This window comes from Triturus cristatus, chromosome 1_1 (assembly GCF_964204655.1).
Source record: "Triturus cristatus chromosome 1_1, aTriCri1.1, whole genome shotgun sequence".
NCBI lineage: Eukaryota > Metazoa > Chordata > Amphibia > Caudata > Salamandridae > Triturus > Triturus cristatus.
In genome coordinates, this window is record NC_140579.1 from 4,930,070 (window position 1) to 4,947,263 (window position 17,194).

The following is a 17,194-nucleotide window of genomic DNA, read 5'->3' on the forward strand; positions in this document are numbered from 1 at the left end:
GGGTAGGACTCGAACGTACTGGGGTGTACATACACGGGTGGGGGTTCAACACGTACAGGGGTGGGGGTAGGACTCGAACGTACTGGGGTGTGGGTACACGGTGGTACGACACATACAGGGGTGGGGGTAGGACTCAAACGTACTGGGGTGTACATACACGGGTGGGGGTTCGACATGTACAGGGGTGGGGGTAGGACTCGAACGTTCTGGGGTGTGGGTAGACAGTGGTACGACACGTACAGGGGTGGGGGTAGGACTCGAACGTACTGGGGTGTGGGTACACGGTGGTACGACACGTACAGGGGTGGGGGTAGGACTCGAACGTACTGGGGTGCACATACACGGGTGGGGGTTCGACACGTACAGGGGTGGGGGTAGGACTCGAACGTACTGGGGTGTGAGTACACGGTGGTACGACACGTACAGGGGTGGGGGTAGGACTCGAACGTACTGGGGTGTGGGTACACGGTGGTACGACACGTACAGGGGTGGGGGTAGGACTCGAATGTACTGGGGTGTGGGTAGACGGTGGTACGACACGTACAGGGGTGGGGGTAGGACTCGAACGTACTGGGGTGTGGGTACACGGTGGTACGACACGTACAGGGGTGGGGGTCGGACTCGAACGTACTGGGGTGTACATACACGGGTGGGGGTTCGACACGTACAGGGGTGGGGGTAGGATTCGAACGTACTGGGGTGTGGGTACACGGTGGTACGACACGTACAGGGGTGGGGGTAGGACTCGAACGTACTGGGGTGTACATACACGGGTGGGGGTTCGACACGTACAGGGGTGGGGGTAGGACTCGAACGTACTGGGGTGTGGGTAGACGGTGGTACGACACGTACAGGGGTGGGGGTAGGACTCGAACGTACTGGGGTGTACATACACGGGTGGGGGTTCAACACGTACAGGGGTGGGGGTAGGACTCGAACGTACTGGGGTGTGGGTACACGGTGGTACGACACGTACAGGGGTGGGGGTAGGACTCGAACATACTGGGGTGTGGGTAGACGGTGGTACGACACGTACAGGGGTGGGGGTAGGACTCGAACGTACTGGGGTGTGGGTACACGGTGGTACGACACATACAGGGGTGGGGGTAGGACTCGAACGTACTGGGGTGTACATACACGGGTGGGGGTTCGACACGTACAGGGGTGGGGGTAGGACTCGAACGTACTGGGGTGTGGGTACACGGTGGTACAACACGTACAGGGGTGGGGGTAGGACTCGAACGTACTGGGGTGTACATACACGGGTGGGAGTTCGACACGTACAGGGGTGGGGGTACGACTCGAACGTACTTGGGTGTGGGTAGACGGTGGTACGACACGTACAGGGGTGGGGGTAGGACTCGAACGTACTGGGGTGTACATACACGGGTGGGGGTTCGACACGTACAGGGGTGGGGGTAGGACTCGAACGTACTGGGGTGTACATACACGGGTGGGGGTTCGACACGTACAGGGGTGGGGGTAGGACTCGAACATACTGGGGTGTGGGTAGACGGTGGTACGACACGTACAGGGGTGGGGGTAGGACTCGAACGTACTGGGGTGTACATACACGGGTGGGGGTTCAACACGTACAGGGGTGGGGGTAGGACTCGAACGTACTGGGGTGTGGGTACACGGTGGTACGACACGTACAGGGGTGGGGGTAGGACTCGAACGTACTGGGGTGTGGGTAGACGGTGGTACGACACGTACAGGGGTGGGGGTAGGACTCGAACGTACTGGGGTGTGGGTACACGGTGGTACGACACATACAGGGGTGGGGGTAGGACTCGAACGTACTGGGGTGTACATACACAGGTGGGGGTTCGACACGTACAGGGGTGGGGGTAGGACTCGAACGTACTGGGGTGTGGGTACACGGTGGTACGACACGTACAGGGGTGGGGGTAGGACTCGAACGTACTGGGGTGTACATACACGGGTGGGAGTTCGACACGTACAGGGGTGGGGGTACGACTCGAACGTACTGGGGTGTGGGTAGACGGTGGTACGACACGTACAGGGGTGGGGGTAGGACTCGAACGTACTGGGGTGTACATACACGGGTGGGGGTTCGACACGTACAGGGGTGGGGGTAGGACTCGAACGTACTGGGGTGTACATACACGGGTGGGGGTTCGACACGTACAGGGGTGGGGGTAGGACTCGAACGTACTGGGGTGTACATACACGGGTGGGGGTTCGACTCGTACAGGGGTGGGGGTACGACTCGAACGTACTGGGGTGTACATACACGGGTGGGGGTTCGACACGTACACGGGTGTACATGCAGGGGGGGTGTACATTAACGGGGAGTACGACTCGAACGTATGGATGGTGGGGGGTGTGTTTGGCGCGTATGCGGGCACATATCTCCATGGTTGCAATGGGAGTTCGGTGCGGACGGTGTTTTTGTGAGTTCGGACGCACGGGTGGGATCGTGATTCCTCGGTCGGACTTGACTTTTCACGTTTGTACGGTAAATCGTCCGAGGACGTGTCGGACACATTTTCCGACCCGAGGACGTGTGGGGAATGATTCCAAATGCGGTTCGTATGGACTTTTTACCATGCGAATCGTGATTGCCAGTTCGTACGGGACTTGTACGATTCGTACGGTAAAAAGACCGGATACGAGTCGCACAGGGATTTTTTTTGCCGGATCGTAATCGGCACCTATGTGGCTGATACTGAACAGAGACATTTTACTTTAAGAATGTCAATAAGACAGGAATGAAAACTATTTTAACGAATACCAAACAGATTTATTTTACAGCCTTTATTACCCAACTGTCTAGATAGGGGTAGAGCAATTTAGAAGCATCAGATGAGTATCACATTTTAGCATTATGTGATTTATGTATTTATTTTGATTAATATAAGTCATAGCTACAAACTATGCTTTTGCAGTATTATTTTATCTCACTGCTAACCTCGTACATATTGTACTTCGCAGTCTGTCTTACGATTGTAGCAATTCATTTCTCTTGCATGAGAAATAAGACTGTTCAATAAACCCTATAATTGAAACGCCCGTCTCCCTATTTCTGTGCAACTCTGTAGAAACGAAGCATGCATGATTGACTGAGTGAAACTGCTATCTATTGTTTCCACGATTCTGAGACTGTTCCAATTCTAAAGGGAAACAAAGTTGTCATGTTTATGCGGTTGTCAGAGACTAATCCCTTCTTGTATATTCTAGAAGTTTCTAGTGACCTCTGAGTTAGCTGGCACACACAAGTAATTAAGTTTAATATACTCGATAGAGACATACTGATCTCAGTCCTATGTCAAATCTATAGTATATGTTATTCCAATGCGCAGAGCCTATCAGGGATATAGGAACTACACTTCAATTCCTTCCTTAAGCCTGCCATCTGGCTGGGTTCAAAGAGAAGGAGTGTAAATGAAATTGGTTTCTCCTGCCTGTATCCTCCTTCTATTGAAGATTATTAATTATGACCCCTCCCCTTTGCTCTGGCATTCCTATGTAACAGAACCCTCTCCTCCCAGAATGGCACATTCACCCCAGGGCTACTTATCACCTCATCAAAGCAGCCTGGCTAATCAACTGAACTCTGACCAATCAGGAGATATCACTGGTAGGCTGAATTTTGCTAAGAGGCAAGAAAGTCTTATAACTTCTGGTCTGTACATCTTAGGATACATTCAAAAATAGTATATTGTTTGATATATCAATACCATTCTAGGATGAGATTTTCTGATTCTCCTGGCGGGAATTATTAATGAATAACTTCTTGCCATTTTAACCTGAGTGGCTGGGGATTTCCAATAGGGAAAATTACTTTGGCACTTTTTACAGCACCAGGGCTTATAAAAAATCATTTGTAATGACCTTGCCTTGATCTACATGACCCCCCACCCCTGGAACACCGTGGGGAGACTTTAGGGGTTCTGAATATGTAAACATACTACTGATCCTCACTCCACAGGGCTCCCAACACAATAGGTGATTTTGGGAAGCACTTTACTACAAAGGGGGAAGTGAATGTGCAATTTCACTAAACCCAGGGCACATAAAAGCCTATTTTATAAGGGCGCTCCTTATAAGTACCTGACTCCCACTGCTGTGACACCTAGGGGAGGCCCTGGGAGTACCTAATATGCCAACATATTTTAGTTTATTACATTTTAAGTGCCCTAAACACCAAAGTCGAGTTTGAGCACAATTTACATGCAATTGCAGAAAGGGCTGCTGGCCTATAAACTGCCATGCCCTATTATATACTAGGGACTTAAAGGTAGTTTTGATCCACCTGCCCTATTATGTACTAGGGCCTTAAAGGGGAGGCCATGCCAATCATAGTGGTACCCTGAATCATAGTGTACCCTAGTGTATGTGGGTGTTTTCACTGTATTCGAAGTGTGTTTTTACCATAGCACTGCTCTTGGGGCCTGGCTAGCAGAGCCCAGGGCACTTTCAGAGTCAGAAAACCAGCATTGTGTGGTCTCAAATGGGGCACAAAGAGGGGGATACTGCAAATAGCTCCTGATTTCCAACACTTAGTAAACCCAACGTAACGCAAGGCAGTGCAAGTCGCTTCCTTGCGTTACCCTGCATTGGGAAGGCATTCCATGGGTGGAGTGTGGGCGGTCCCACACATCCACACATGAGGTTTAGCGCATTTACAGATTTTCTAAGGGTAGTGAATGTGGGACTGCGTAAAAATGGTACGCCATCCCAACAGAGGCGTAACAAGGAGAATTATGTTTAATTCTTCTCACTATTTCCTTGTTCTTGAAAAAAGGAACAAGCCTCTATCGTAGTAAATATGGCTCTTTCCTGCTCTCTCCGTTTGACACAGGGCAGCCCAACAAGTCACCTTGCACCACATGTTAGTAAATCTGGGCGGACATGTTGATCCTGAATACGTCAGAATGACCCTCTATGACTCTACATCCTTCCTGCTGATTCCTACAGTGACTACACAGTCACACACACACTCCATGATCCTGGTGGTGAACCCTTTGTATCTGAACCGGTTTTGGATCCACAACTTCATCTATGTCGTGGCACTCGCCGGTCACCAGCACTGGCAGAGACAACCTGAGTAAGTGGCTGCACTCTGCTCTCGATCGCTTGCTCACCTTGTACCTGAGATCCTGTCTTGTCGCGAAATGGAGCTTCTGAAGGTAACCCGTCTGTCTCACAGACTGACAGAGGGACTCCAAAACAAGAGACAGTGCTTAGGTGTCATCACTTGGCCTTGGCAAAGAACATCAAAGACATGCTTTGATTTGTTCCACAACTGCAGTGGTCAGGGTTTCATGGGGAGTCCTTCATGTCAGATCTGACAGCTACTGGAGTTTGTCATTGAAACTCATATTCACAAAGTTTTCCTTGGAAAATGCTGCAGTAAAGCATATTTTCTCAGAATTTGTAATTCTTCTCCCTCCTCCACCCCCCCCCCCCCCCCCCCCAGAATGGAGACAACACTCTTTATGAAACATAATTTATTTTAGTTTGGGTTCCAGTTGGATGTCACCTGCAGGTCAGCCACATGGGCTGCATTATATGCCATCTGTGAAGATTACCCTAGGAACGTCCGCTCATGCTCAGTTTGTCCAGACTGTAATAGTACTAGGGTTGCCTGTGCTCTGTACAGTAATCTTATCTATGAAGGAGGGGATATGTGGGAGATACCTGTAATGCTAACTTGCAGGTACTCGCTGTACCGACTCACTATAGTGACTTTTATATTGGTAGACCAGCCACCTCCCTGACCTTGCAGGTACTCGTTGTACCGACTCACTATAGTGACTTTTATATTGGTAGACCAGGCCCCTCCCTGAACTTGCAGGTACTCGCTGTACCGGCTCACTATAGTGACTTTTATATTAGTAGACCAGCCCCCTCCCTGAACTTGCAGGTACTCGCTGTACCGACTCACTATAGTGACTTTTATATTGGTAGACCAGCCCCCTCCCTGAGCTTGCAGGTACTCGCTGTATCGACTCACTATTGTGACTTTTATATTGGTAGACCAGCCCCCTCCCTGAACTTGCAGGTACTCACTGTACCGACTCACTATAGTGACTTTTATTTTGGTAGACCAGCCCTCTCCCTGAACTTGCAGGTACTCGCTGTACCGGCTCACTATAGTGACTTTTATATTGGTAGACCAGCCCCCTCCCTGAACTTGCACCTAGGTGAAAACGGAGAGACAAGGAATGAGGGCTGGAACCTGGGTGCGGGGGTGTCCCTGTGAAGCCATTGTGTTCACTTACCAAGTGTTTTGCTATGCAAGCTATTTCTCAGGTCCTCCTGAGTAGCTATGGACAGCCTATGAGTCTGGTGGGGAGAAAACTATGGGCTACCAGCTTTGTGCTCTACTACAGTGAGTAACTTGTGCTTTATTATCAGTTGTTTTCACAGTCAATGTTCAGGTTGTTCAATGTCTCTAGTACAATGTTTGTCACATACTTTTAACTCTTTGTTTTAGCTAGTTAAAACCAGCCTCAGAGGCATAAATCTCTGGGTCTTTGTACTTTTACAACACCGATATCCTCCGCTATGGCCAGGGCATATACCTTACTCCTCATTTCTGTCCAAGGAGGAGAAGTCACATTATACATTCTTCTTTTGTACACTGTTACATCACTCAGACAGGAAACCTCACGTCTCTGGCAGTATGGCTGACATCACTCTTGCTGCACAAGCCCTTGCGTCCTGAGATCACGTGCTTCATGGATACAATCCCTAGGGCCTGAGTTGGCTTTTGTAACTGCAGCACTGAGATCACACTTTACACAAATCCCTCCCTTACCCACCCTGTCCCTCCGTTTGCCTTTAGTACGAGATTGTGTGTGCTTTTCACCTAATTATGACATACGTCAGAAGAAAACAGAAGGTGGTTCTTAGCCACCTCAGGAGATGCTGTGACAGACAGCCTAGAGTTAATCCTGTGTTGACATTTCCCCCAAATCAAGGTTTGTCTCTACAGTTTTTTGGTTATGCTCAGTGTTATCTTTGGCTTTTCAAGGCAAATTGGCTTTTTGCTTCACACACCCTCTGAGATTCATGTTTGAGCAGTGGTTGATGTGTCTCCCTTTTACTTACCCATTAAATGCACAGCTGGCTTGATCACATTCTTCTGCTGATGTCTTTCTCTCAAGGGGCTGTCGCTCTTACCTGGAAACAAGGGATACAAACCTCTAGTTAGGGTGGAAATATGTATTGAAAGAATGGCTAAAAAAACAGCAGCATTATGGTGAGAAGGAGCTTATCGATTGCATTGTAGACGTTTAGAGCGCAATCGATAGATCATTTTATAGACATAGAGTCCTTCTCGGGTGATTGCATTGTGCAAACTGACCATTGCATGAGAAGGCTGTCATCTGACAGGAAGTAAAGCAGTTTACATTTGAACAATACAAAGGCATTGTGTGATTTTGAAATAAGATTCCATGAATTCAGTCAATGATCCAGAGTTTTGCATTTATGCATACTTCGATTAGAAGGGATAATTATACATTTTGGGCCATATAGGCATTACAGGAATTTAAAACCTATTTGGGAAAGAGTCTTGAAGAAACAAAGTATGATCTACTATTAGGAGTTTAGACTGGGATTGAAAGAGATGATAAGACAAAGGTATTTTTGGATCATAAACCTATATTATTGGCTTTTAGGTCAGCATCAGAAGCTTTAATTAGACATGAATACTAGAAGCAAAAGACAGGCTTGTTCAAATGTGTGAGCCCAATTCCAACGAATGTATGATAGAAATATGTACAGCACCCTTGACAAAGTTCTGAAACACCACCCCCAGCACGACCCCCTACACTGCCCGAACACCAATGCACTGCCCTAAACCCTGAAACACCACCCCCAGCAAGACCACCTACACTGCCCGAATACCACTGCCCTAAACCCTGAAACACCACCCCCTGCAGGACCCCCTACACTGCCTGAACACCACTGCACCACTGCTCTAAACCCTGAAACACCAAACCCAGCAAGACCCCCTATACAGCCCGAACACCACTGCCCTAAACCCTGAAACACCACCCCCACCAAGACCCCATACACTGCCCGAACAACACTGCACCACCCTAAACCCTGAAACACCACCCCCAGCAAGACCACCTTCACTGCCCGGACACCACTGCCCTAAACCCTGAAACACCACATCCAGCAAGACCCCCAACACTGTCCGAACACCACTGCACTGCCCTAAACCCTGAAACACTACCCCCAGCACGACCCCCCTACACTGCCCGAACACCACTGCACAGCAATAAACCCTGCAACACCACCCCCAGCAAGACCACCTACACTGCCCGAATACCACTGCCCTAAACCCTGAAACACCCCCCCGCAGGACCCCCTACACTGCCTGAACACCACTGCACCACTGCTCTAAACCCTGAAACACCAAACCCAGCAAGACCCCCTATACAGTCCGAACACCACTGCCCTAAACCCTGAAACACCACCCCCAGCAAGACCCCCTACACTGCCCGAACAACACTGCACCGCCCTAAACCCTGAAACATCACCCCCAGCAAGACCACCTGCACTGCCCGGACACCACTGCCCTAAACCCTGAAACACCACATCCAGCAAGACCCCCAACACTGTCCGAACAGCACTGCACTGCCCTAAACTCTGAAACACCACCACCTGCATGATCCCCAACACTGCCCGAACACCACTGCACTGCACTAAACCCTGAAACACCACCCCCAGCAAGACCCCCTATACAGCCCGAACACCACTGCCCTAAACCCTGAAACACCACCCCCAGCAAGACCCCCTACACTGCCCGGACACCACTGCCCTAAACCCTGAAACACCACATCCAGCAAGACCCCGAACACCACTGCACTGCCCTAAACGCTGAAACACCACCCAGCACGACCCCCTACACTGCCCGAACACCACTGCACTGCCCTAAACCCTGAAACACCACCCCCAGCAAGACCCCCTACACTGCCCGGACACCACTGCCCTAAACCCTGAAACACCACATCCAGCAAGACCCCCAACACTGTCTGAACACCACTGCACTGCCCTAAACTCTGAAACACCACCACCTGCACGACCCCCTACACTGCCCGAACACCACTGCATTGCCCTAAACTCTGAAACACCAGCCCCAGCACGACCCCTACACTGCCCGAACACCACTGCACTGCCCTAAACGCTGAAACACCACCCCAGCACGACCCCCTACACTGCCCGAACACCACTGCACTGCCCTAAACCCTGAAACACCACTGCCAGCAAGACCCCCCTGCACTGCCCGGACACCACTGCCCTAAACTCTGAAACACCACCACCTGCACGACCCCCTACACTGCCCGAACACCACTGCACTGCCCTAAACCCTAAAACCCCAGCACGACCCCCTACACTGCCCGAACACCACTGCACTGCCCTATACCCTGAAATTCCACCCCCAGCACAACCCCCTACACTACACAAATATCACTGCACTGCCCTAAACCCTAAAACACCACCCCCAGCACAACCCCCTATACTGCCCACACACCACTGTACTGCCCTAATCCCTTAAACACCACCCCCACACGACCCCCTACACTACCCAAACACCACTGCACTACCCTAAACCCTAAATCTACCCCCAGCACGACCCCCTACACTAACCAAACACCACTGCACTACCCTAAACCCTACATCTACCCTCAACATGACCCCTACACTACCCAAACACCACTGCACTGCCCTAAACCCTAAAACACTACCCCCAGCACAACCTCCTACACTACCCAAAGACCACTGCACTACCCTAAACCCTAATACACTACCCCCGCATGACCCCCTACACTACCCAAAGACCACTGCACTATCCTAAACCCTAAAACACTACCCCCTACACTACACAAACACCGCTGCACTACCCTAAACCCTAAAACACTACCCCCAGCCTGATCCCCTACACTACACAAACAACCCTGCACTACCCTAAACCCTAAAACACTACCCCCTACACTACACAAACACCACTGCACTACCCTAAACCCTAAAACACTACCCCCAGCAGTACCCCCTACACTACCCAAACACAAGTGCACTACCCTAAACCCTAAAACACTACCCCAACAATACCCCCTACACAACCCAAACACCACTGCACTACCCTAAACTCTAAAACACTACCCCCAGCAGTACCCCTACACTACCCAAACACCACTGCACTACCCTAAACCCTAAACCACTACCCCCAGCACGACCCCCTACACTACCCAAACACCACTGCACTACCCTAAACTCTAAAACACTACCTCCACAATGACCTCCTACACTACCCAAACACCACTGCACTACCCTACACTCTAAAACACTTCCCCAGCACGACTCCCTACATTAACCAAACACCACTGCACTACCCTAAACCCTAAATCTACCCCCAGCACGACCCCCTACACTACCCAAACACCACTGCACTACCCTAAACCCTAAATCTACCCCCAGCACGACTCCCTACACTACCCAAACACCACTGCACTGCCCTAAACCCTAAATCTACCCTCAGCACAACCCCCTAAACTGAGCAAACACCACTGCACTACTCTAAACCCTAAAACACTACCCCCAGCACGACCCCCGACACTACTAGTCAGTAGGGAACTAGTGAAGGAGAAAACTAGTCAGACTAGTCAGACTAGTGAAGGAGAAAAAATTCAGGAAGGAAGTAGTGAAGTAGTAAACCCTGCACAAGATCAGACAGGGAAAGAATCTGAAGACAGGAATAATCACGTTGTGCCACAAATTTACGAAAACAAAAGAGTATCTGAAGAAGGTTAAAGTGCAGTGCAAGCTAAACGACTTAGAAAAGGTGATAATAGGCCAGGTGTTCTCCAAAGATTGAAGTATCACCTCAAAACAGTGCCCGAAGAACCAGAGCAGGTAGACGAAGTATCCAGTTGGTCTGGGCAAGCAGCTGCAGGTCCAAAACAAAGAAGCCCCAGAGCAAAATGTGTAAATAACAAATTCAAGGGTCTTGAATGGACATATGTAATTCTCGAAGATTTTGAGAATTTAGAGATAATTGAATAAGAAATTGAAAATGTTGATGCAGAGCAAATTGACGAAGAAGTGAGACCACCTTGAAACGAATTTCCCCTCTTGTACCGCTGTTCCGAAGTTGAATCACTCAAATAAAGAAGAGGAATCTTCTTTTCCCGTGAGAGAAATGGCTGATAATAGAGCTGCTGGAAAACCGAATTGTTTTAAGAAATGTTGCAGAGTGTGTATATGTAGTATATTTCTAATACTCATAATATGGTTAATATTAACAGTGGCCATGCCTTATTTTATGGTCAAAAGTGTACAGAATAACACTAACGCACATGAAAAGGTAGCTATTAAAGGAGATAGAGTAGAATTAGAAGCACCAGATGAGTCAGATTTACATCACGCTGTGAATAAAAATGGCACTGATTTAAATGTTTTCACAAACTTATTAGTACAATATGTAGAAACTATGGAAGTTAGTGATTGCTATGCCTGCATGAAATTACCAGCATGTGTAGCAGAGGGAGTTACTTATCATCATTTACCCTTAACCTCTAGTGTTTTAGTAAGTTTGTTTTATAAAACTGGAAAATTGCAATATTATTATTCTAACGTAGATGTGATTTTTTCTGAGGTTCCTATGCGAAAAAGCATGAACCCCGTTCTTAGTACAAGAGACTCAGAATTTATGGGTGAATATTTCTCAATAGATATAGCTGAAGCACATAATAACAATTTAACCTGTAAATTGCATGAAGAAGAGAAAATATTTTTGAATTTAGTAGAACAAAGGAGACAGGATTTCCAACGTAGAGCATCTGAACCAAAACCTCAGATTCCAAAATGGGCTGTGGAAGAAGAGCATTTTGCAAGTGGCAAAACTCATGCTGCCATGTCTTTAGATTTTGAAAAGAAAGGGAAAATCTGTCTCCATAGGTTAAAAACAGAATATAACAATGTGTTTATTGGTTCCAGTGAATGTGAGCACAATTTCTTAATAATCGGGGGATGGGGACTAAAAGGAGGAACTGAACCAGTATTTCCTGGAGTTTATTATGTGTGTGGCAATAATGCCTACATTAGGCTGCAAGACCATTGGTATGGGAGTTCCTATTTTGGAATAGTATTCCCTAAAGTTTATCATGTAAAAAGACTCCCTGGAAACAATGAAGACGAAAAATGGACTAACGCGTGTAAAAAGAGCTAGTTTTTCAGAAACCGTAGGTGACATTTTTGGTGCATTGATACCTTCAGTGGGAGTTCTTCTGAATTCACGAAAAATGTGTCAGTTGTCTACAGTAGTTGATCGGTTGTCTACTGACACTGCTGGAGGATTTCTACTTATCAACAGTGAATTAGTTGCGGTCAGATCTATGGTTATGCAAAATCGACTTGCCCTTGACATATTATTGGCAAAAGAGGGTGGAGTCTGTAAATTATTGAAAATGCAACATTGTTGTACGTATATTCCAGATAAAAGTGTTGAAATTGGAAAATATATTAAAAATATTACGGAATTTGAAGAAGAGTTGAAACCACTGGAAGTTGAAAGTGTCTGGAATAAATTTGCAAATAGTTTTTCCAACATAGGTAGTTGTTTTTCTAATTTAGGAATAGGTATTCTAGGTCACATAATTCTACCCATGATGGGAATAACCTTATTAGTCTTAGCAATAATGTGTTGGCACAAGTGTTGTAAAGAAGTAAGAAATATGAAGTGAATGAAAGGGGCAAGAAAAGAAAACTTGAAGAAATACAACTAGAAGAATTAAAAGGAGACTTTTATAAAATAATGAGAGGATTACAATGCAAAAAGGAAAAGAAAAGAAATGAATGGGTTGAGGAAGAGATTGAGATGTGCTAAAGTTGGCATCTGTTTAGTAGAAAATTTATGATGGCAATAGATGCCATCAGAGAGGGGATTGATGGAGCAAGGATTCATAAAAGAAACTTGCTTGGATTCAATCCTCTCAAATAACATGTAATAATGTAATTAATCTGTTTTGTGAATACAAAAACCGCAATTCATCACGAACATTTTTATCTAGGGGAAGCTTTTCTATGTGCATGACTAACCCGTAACCTGAGTGTCCTAAAATGGCCGACAAAACGCGGGATTTCAATTGCGCATGCGTCTATTGCATCTATGTAGCATGACTCTATTGCTTTTGGTGGGAAACTTTTGCAGCTGCGCAATGGCACTAAAAATGGACGCTTTGAACTCACATGCTAATCCACCTGCTACTGCTAAACTAAACCGCGTAAGTTTTATTAAACACTAATGCAAAAGATTTAAATAAGTAAACGGGGATAGAGTAGAAATAAGTGGTATACAGTAAATCATTTGTTTCTGCGTTCTAACGTATCCTTTTCTGACTTTATTATTAGTTCTATTTGGGCCTCGGAGGGTGACTGGGATCCCTACCTCACATCAACTACACGCATGTGCATAGAAACTGGCCGGAAAGAATGATGTCTCCCGTGCCACTCAGCCAAGGCCACCTTCAATGAAAAAGCATGAGAAGGTCAACTGATGACCCCTGCGAGAGCAACAATGTTGAATAAAATGTTTAATTTACTGAGTAATGTGAAATGCGTGTTGGAATAAAGCTATGGGAAAAGAAAATTGAGGGGCGGGCACATAACAATGGTTCATAGAGAAAATATTAAATTCTAAGTGGTGTGATGAACTCACCTCCTCATCCTGACCAATCAGAATAAGTGAAAACATAAGAATTGATACATGGGGGGTGGTACAAGAACAGTATAATTGAGGTAAGATAGCTAGAGACTTCGTCCGACTTGTCAGATCTGTCACTCTGACTCGTCACTGACCCAACACGTATGCTCCTCCAGATTCTGTCCGAAACGCTGTTTCAGACCTTGCTGCTACCAGAAACTCTGTCTGAGAGTTCGAGATACTGGTCGATAATCTATTAATCTAGAGGGATTGCGGAAAAGGGACACCCGAGGAGAGTAGTGCCAGAGAAGGGTGCAACGCTGGCGTTGTACTTTAGGAGAAGTTACCCTTCCAGATCTGGATCTGCCCATTCTTCTACCTGTGACCTGTCTTGGAGATTCTATCTGGCCCCCCATTACGGAGTTGGGTTCATCTTAGACCATAGGTCAATATAAGCAGCAATTCTGTACTTCTATGCCTATTTTCCCTTTTTTTCCCCTTCTCCTTTTTCAGGTACCGTCATCATTGATCATTTTTGTTTTGCTATGGAATTATTTAGAGTATTGCCTCTTGAAATGAAATGAAGGTGGTCACTGTAATTGAATTTTGACTCACAAATTAACTTAGATAAAGGTTTTCAAAACTTCTTGAGTCTGTGGTTATTCAGAGTAAAGAGATTCGACGCGGAAATGAAACAAAATGTATTGAATTGGTAAGACTTGGTAAAGGTGAATAACAAAGTTACAGGTATTAATCAAAATTGATGCCAGCGGAGTTTACTAGCTTATTGTCTGAATGTGGTTTGGGCACAGGTGAGTATTAGGTGTATGAGTGACCAGAGCTGGTGACCCACGCTCCATCATATGGCAGTCTGGAAAGGCGCTCACCAGCATGCTGCGGTTCCCAAGGAGTTTCAGGCTCAGTTAAACACATATGAACAATCCAAGTAGCGCTTCCAGGATGACAGAGAAACAACTGATCATTCAAACTGTTAAGACATGTTGTGGTAAATGCGGGGGCCATGACATAGCGGGTTTATCACCTTTTGAGTTCCCAGCGGTTGAGGGTAGAGAGAGTAAGTTGTCGAGGATAGCTTGATTCCAGTGGCACAGTGAGTTAGCCTGGCTGAGGTGACATACCCTGAAACCGGTCCCAGAATGCTTGTTTCCGGTCCAGGCTTGGCAGTTCGGTCAGGACTGTTCTCATGAGGCACAGGGTCAAGACTGATTTGCATATGTCTGGGTCCAAACTGGGGTGGCATAGTGGGCAAAAGAACGATGGATTTAACTCAGATCTCTTGACTGGGGGAGAATGTTTGAATCAATAAGCATTCCGTCCATCATTTGTTGCAGGTACACAGTCCAATCAGGGTTGTGCAATTTCATAACCTGTCAAACTCTTGATTGGCTGTAGTGAGGTATTCTTGTCAATGTTCTAGAACTAAAATATCTTCAGGACATCGAGATACCCAGGGCACAAGTTGAGAGTACACGTGGGTAGACGGTGTCTATCCACTCTTTTCAAAGGGTGGTCGCTGTCTCTCCTGCCAAGAAGTTGGGCCTCACTGAAATATGTTGAATTCGCCTCTGTGTAATTTTCAGACACCGAGACACATTCAGCAGTGCCTGTATGTTGTCTGCTTTCATTCCGAGCAGCAATGCACAGGCGAGAGGGCTTTGTTATTTTAAATTCCATCTGAGCATAAAATAAAGGCCGAAGTTAAGTGGTCATCAGGCCTTCTTTTCATTGAGTATCCTGGCTGGGAACTATCTGGAACCTCACACCTCTGAGCAATTGAGGGGAAGCACACATCTTATTATTTCACAAGTACTTGAGTGAGTCATGGTTTTGACTTTGTTCAGTCATTGTGTATATGAGATATGAATGCACTGTAAGAATGTCAGATGTGTTGGTCTGACCCAGTATTTACACAAATAACAATTTAAATTCCACTATTTTGTTTTACTACTTTTATAGTGCTACTCATCCCAATGCAGGGTGTCAAAGTGCTTTACATCACACGTACACATTACACATTGACAATAAATCATATATGTGTGTAAATAAATGTACAGGGCGTGTTACATAAGACAGTGAGAGTTATAAGACGTAGGAGTCACATGTCCTTTATGGCTCGCTGAGCTACATTAGAAGGATTACAATTTATGAACTGCAAGTAACAGGAAGATCCCTGTGTTAAAAGCAGTAACCTACTTTATCCATCGCCATAAAATAAAAATGTGTCATCTGCTTAGTACATGATGTTCTTTGAGGAAGACATATTAACCTTCTATGCTACTTTGATCCAAAACTGGGACTTGACGAAACACACATTTCTCCAACAAGTGCATTAACCTCCAGAGTTATCTCTCCATTATTATTATTCCCTGAGATTTACTGAGCACATCTAGACCTCTACAGCAGGTGCCTTAACTCCATAAGATATTTTAAAATGCAGACTTTGCAACCAATTAAGCAGAACAGATTTAGTGTCATGTTTCTCCTTGTTGCTAATTTCTTTGTGGCAGGATTTTTAAAAATTTCTTAAATATTGTAAAGTGTTCAAATGTACTCATGATAGACCTGCTAAACATATGTGTGTTAAGATCTGATGTCACTTCTTGTGATGTCACTTCCTGTGAGGTCATGGTTGTGATGCCACTTCCTGTGATGCTACGTGCGATGTCACACTCTGTGATGTCACATGCAGTGATGTCACGCGCCATGATGTCACTTGCATATTGCTTAACTTGGTTAGTCCCCCCACCATTTTTTTAAGGACTTGTGCCCTGGATACCATGCTCATCTCTTCCATCAGCTCATTTACGTGACAATTTCTGCCCTTTGCAATAATGCGGGGTTTGACTTAAAAAGCGGTACTCTAACACGTGATGCGTGGTACTTGTCAGAGCTGCATCTTACCCTGTCGAAATGCCTCAGCCGTGCCGTCCAGGGAAGTCGTTTCCACCTGCAGAATGGAAGAAAGGACAAAAGTCTTACTGGGACCAGTGAAAAATGTAATGATTTCTTTTAAGCGCTTGTAGCCCCAACAGCGGAGCTCAGACGTTTAAACACCCACTGAACACCGAAACGGGCAGAAAGTATAGAGCCCGTAAATGAAGAAAGGGAGACATTATGCAGCCTAATGAGGCACATTTTGCAGTATTTCTTCATTAGTTTCTCATTTACACATGTTAACACACGTGCCAAAGGTTTTACCTCATTAGAACCAGGTTAGCACCCAAATACAGCAATAAGCAACTGAAAGATGACCAATCAATCTTAGCAAGGACCTTCTCACTGCACGGCAACCATTATCCCCAAGTTTTTGGTAACTTTCGATCTGTTTGAGCTAAAAACAGTTTTCTGTTCAAATTGTAAATTATACAACAGATGATACATTGTGTGGCACATCCATAAATATGCAGAAAATGCTGCCCCACAGAATTCAATAATTCCAGTTCTCCTACTCATATGGTACCCGCTATGTTTCAGTTCATGGGCGTG

General features: G+C 46.3%; 1 protein-coding gene and 1 long non-coding RNA gene across 2 annotated transcripts in view; one reads left to right on the top strand and one right to left on the bottom strand.

Annotated features, from left to right (window-relative positions):
• LOC146869066 (uncharacterized) overlaps positions 1–14,334 on the top strand; it is a 185,822-nt gene extending 171,488 nt beyond the window's left edge. Inside the window, exon 3 of the long non-coding RNA XR_014981269.1 lies at positions 13,396–14,334. This is a non-coding gene — a long non-coding RNA (uncharacterized LOC146869066). The remainder of the gene's footprint in view (positions 1–13,395) is intronic.
• The window catches only part of LOC146869068 (lymphotoxin-beta-like), a 106,766-nt gene that overhangs the window by 36,278 nt on the left and 53,294 nt on the right, over positions 1–17,194 (bottom strand). Inside the window, exons 4-5 of the mRNA XM_085651087.1 lie at positions 16,610–16,655; positions 7,084–7,155 (exon numbers count right to left, since the gene is read on the bottom strand). Of these exons, the coding sequence (XP_085507213.1) occupies positions 7,084–7,087 (4 nt within the window). The 5' untranslated portion in view covers positions 7,088–7,155; positions 16,610–16,655. The remainder of the gene's footprint in view (positions 1–7,083; positions 7,156–16,609; positions 16,656–17,194) is intronic.